General features: G+C 43.8%; 2 protein-coding genes across 2 annotated transcripts in view; one reads left to right on the forward strand and one right to left on the reverse strand.

The window, feature by feature from the left end:
* LOC109543015 (tetratricopeptide repeat protein 28) overlaps positions 1–2,342 on the forward strand; it is a 39,796-nt gene that overhangs the window by 17,280 nt on the left and 20,174 nt on the right. The window lies entirely within an intron of this gene.
* LOC125504147 lies at positions 63–800 on the reverse strand. The gene is made up of 2 exons (XM_048665650.1): positions 470–800; positions 63–407 (listed from the first exon to the last, which is right to left on the reverse strand). The coding sequence occupies exons 1-2, from the start codon at positions 684–686 to the stop codon at positions 142–144; spliced, it is 483 nt and encodes a 160-aa protein (XP_048521607.1). The 5' UTR covers positions 687–800; the 3' UTR covers positions 63–141.

Here is a 2,342-nt window from a genome sequence, read left to right on the forward strand (position 1 = left end):
AAAAATACACCGAAACGTATTTTGATTAATAAATAGAGACAATAAATGACTGAAACCCAGGAATGAATTTGATTTGGAATTGAAACACAGTCAGGAAAGTATATACAATTGGCCTCAATACCGCCAAATTTCGATCAGAACCTACCGGTGATTGGCTTTGCTCCGTTTGATTTCCCCCTTCACGGCGTCAATCATCGGCGGGCTTTTGACGAGAAACGCCTCATCTTTCACCTCACAGTGCACCATTTGATCCTGGTCGGAGATCTGCCTCAAGTAGCGGTCCTGCTGCAGCACCAGCGCCACCCCATATGTCATCCGAGCTAGGCCACCCTCGTCCACAGATGTCTTCAGGCGCACTCCGCAACCTGCAGCCGGCAGACTGAGGAACAGCTCGTTAATGCCCGTGCCTTTGGTGAAGAAGAGCCGCTGGTAAAAATTGCTCAGAGGATGAGGAAGATGTGGATCTTACCAAGCACCAGGCACTCATGAGCGAAGTCTCTGGCAAAGGCCACGCCTTTGAATGGTCGAGTCGTGGCTACCGTGATGTTGAACGTTTGGGAATCACAGGACGTGTTGAAAGAGGCGATTTTGTTGGCTTTCCCTTGGAGGAGGACCGGATGCGGCAAGCGTGACGCAAACACTGCGGGGGAGATCAGCAGCACGAAAAGCAGCTGGATGGCGGACATTTTGACCACATTTGAGTCTGCAAGGTGGTCGGTTATGCGTTAATTTTTCGGGAGATAATGCATGTGTTTTAAATAAGGGTCTCGCTCAGCGTCCGTCTTCAAGAGCGCCAAGCACCAACGGCGGATCCAGGGGGGGGGGTCATGGGGGTCATGACCCCCCCATTCAATTCTCTATCCAACGATGCCAAAACGAATTCGGTGGCTCGAATGGTTCTTGAGAAACTTCGAAAAAAGCAGCGTCATGTTCAAGTGGATTAGCAACTCAAAGAAAACCACGCAAATCTAAAACTTCTTGAATTCAAACACTTTTTGAGAAAACTGCCAACATTTCCCCTTCCCTGGTTCACTTTCTGATAAGGAAATTTATTTCTCTCTAGAATGATGTACAAATGAGCGTTCTTGCTCATTTTCCCTCCGAGAAATGAGCAAAAACGGCACGGAAAACATGAAATTTTGGCATAATCTTGCTCCTAAGTGTCTGATATTCAAATTTCGCTTTCTGGGTCAAAACTACTCGAATTTCCTCATTAACGTTGTTACGACCGATAGCCCTTTGGCAGCACTCGAATATTCTGGTTCAATTGCGGAACACTCACTATGCCAAATTCGCCGAGCGTTGCCACTATGGCTTCTTTTTCCGCTCACAAGACGAATTTTCAAAACCAAAATCGTGTGTTGTACTCGTGAAAAATTTGCCAGTTACAAACATTTTCTCTGAGGTTCCTGATGATGACGGTTGACAGAAACTCTCAGGATGATATGAAAGGGACTGTCCTCTTTGCAATTAAATCACGCGGTAGCTTTTACTTCGATCAGTGCTCGAGATACAAATTTTTAAACAGAGATTGGCAATTGTGATGGGTTCGAAAAATTGACTAATTTTGAAAATTTCTTTTGAATTTCCTGATGATGGTGGCGAGCTGAAACTTTCAACATTGATGAACGGTACCTTGTGCCTTCCAAGGAAATTTACCGAAAGCTGCCCGCTTAAATATCGCCTGAGATGCGAATTTTCGAACAATTATCAAAAATTGAAAAAAAATTGACCATGGAGGAGAATTGAGATCTTCAGTATTTATGGAGCAGAGCATTTCTGACCCATTTGTGGCTTCCGATACATTTTTTAGACTCTAACTAAACAACACGTTTGAGATGCCTGATGATGGTAGCAAAATAACCCTGAATCGAGTTCGGGCCGAAACTTTGCGCGTTCGAATGAGGTTCTCCAGAGGTTTCTCAACCGTTTCTTGTGATATGAATCTGAACATAGATCGACACTTACTCCTGAAAAAATAACCAATTTCCACAAATTTCCTGTTTTACCCCCGATGATGGTAGCAAACCGAAACTTTGGCGATGCAGCAAACAAACTTTGCCCTTTCGAATGGAATTCTAGCTTAATTTTCGCTTAAGTTGAGAATTTTCGAACAAATCGACATTTTTATTGGTGAAAAGTTAACCAATTTGCCAAGGGCGGATCCAGGGACGAATTCTCTGGCTCGAATGGTTCTTGAGAAACTTCGAAAAAAGCAGCGTCATGTTCAAGTGGATTTTGCTACTCAAAGAAAACCACGCAAATCTAAAACTTCTTGAATTCAAGCATTTTTTGAGAAAACTGCCAACATTTCCCCATCCATGGTTCACTTTCTAAAAAGG

This window comes from Dendroctonus ponderosae, unplaced genomic scaffold, assembly GCF_020466585.1.
Source record: "Dendroctonus ponderosae isolate FM_Combo_2020 unplaced genomic scaffold, Dpon_F_20191213v2 Dpon_F_20191213_4, whole genome shotgun sequence".
NCBI classification, from domain to species: domain Eukaryota; kingdom Metazoa; phylum Arthropoda; class Insecta; order Coleoptera; family Curculionidae; genus Dendroctonus; species Dendroctonus ponderosae.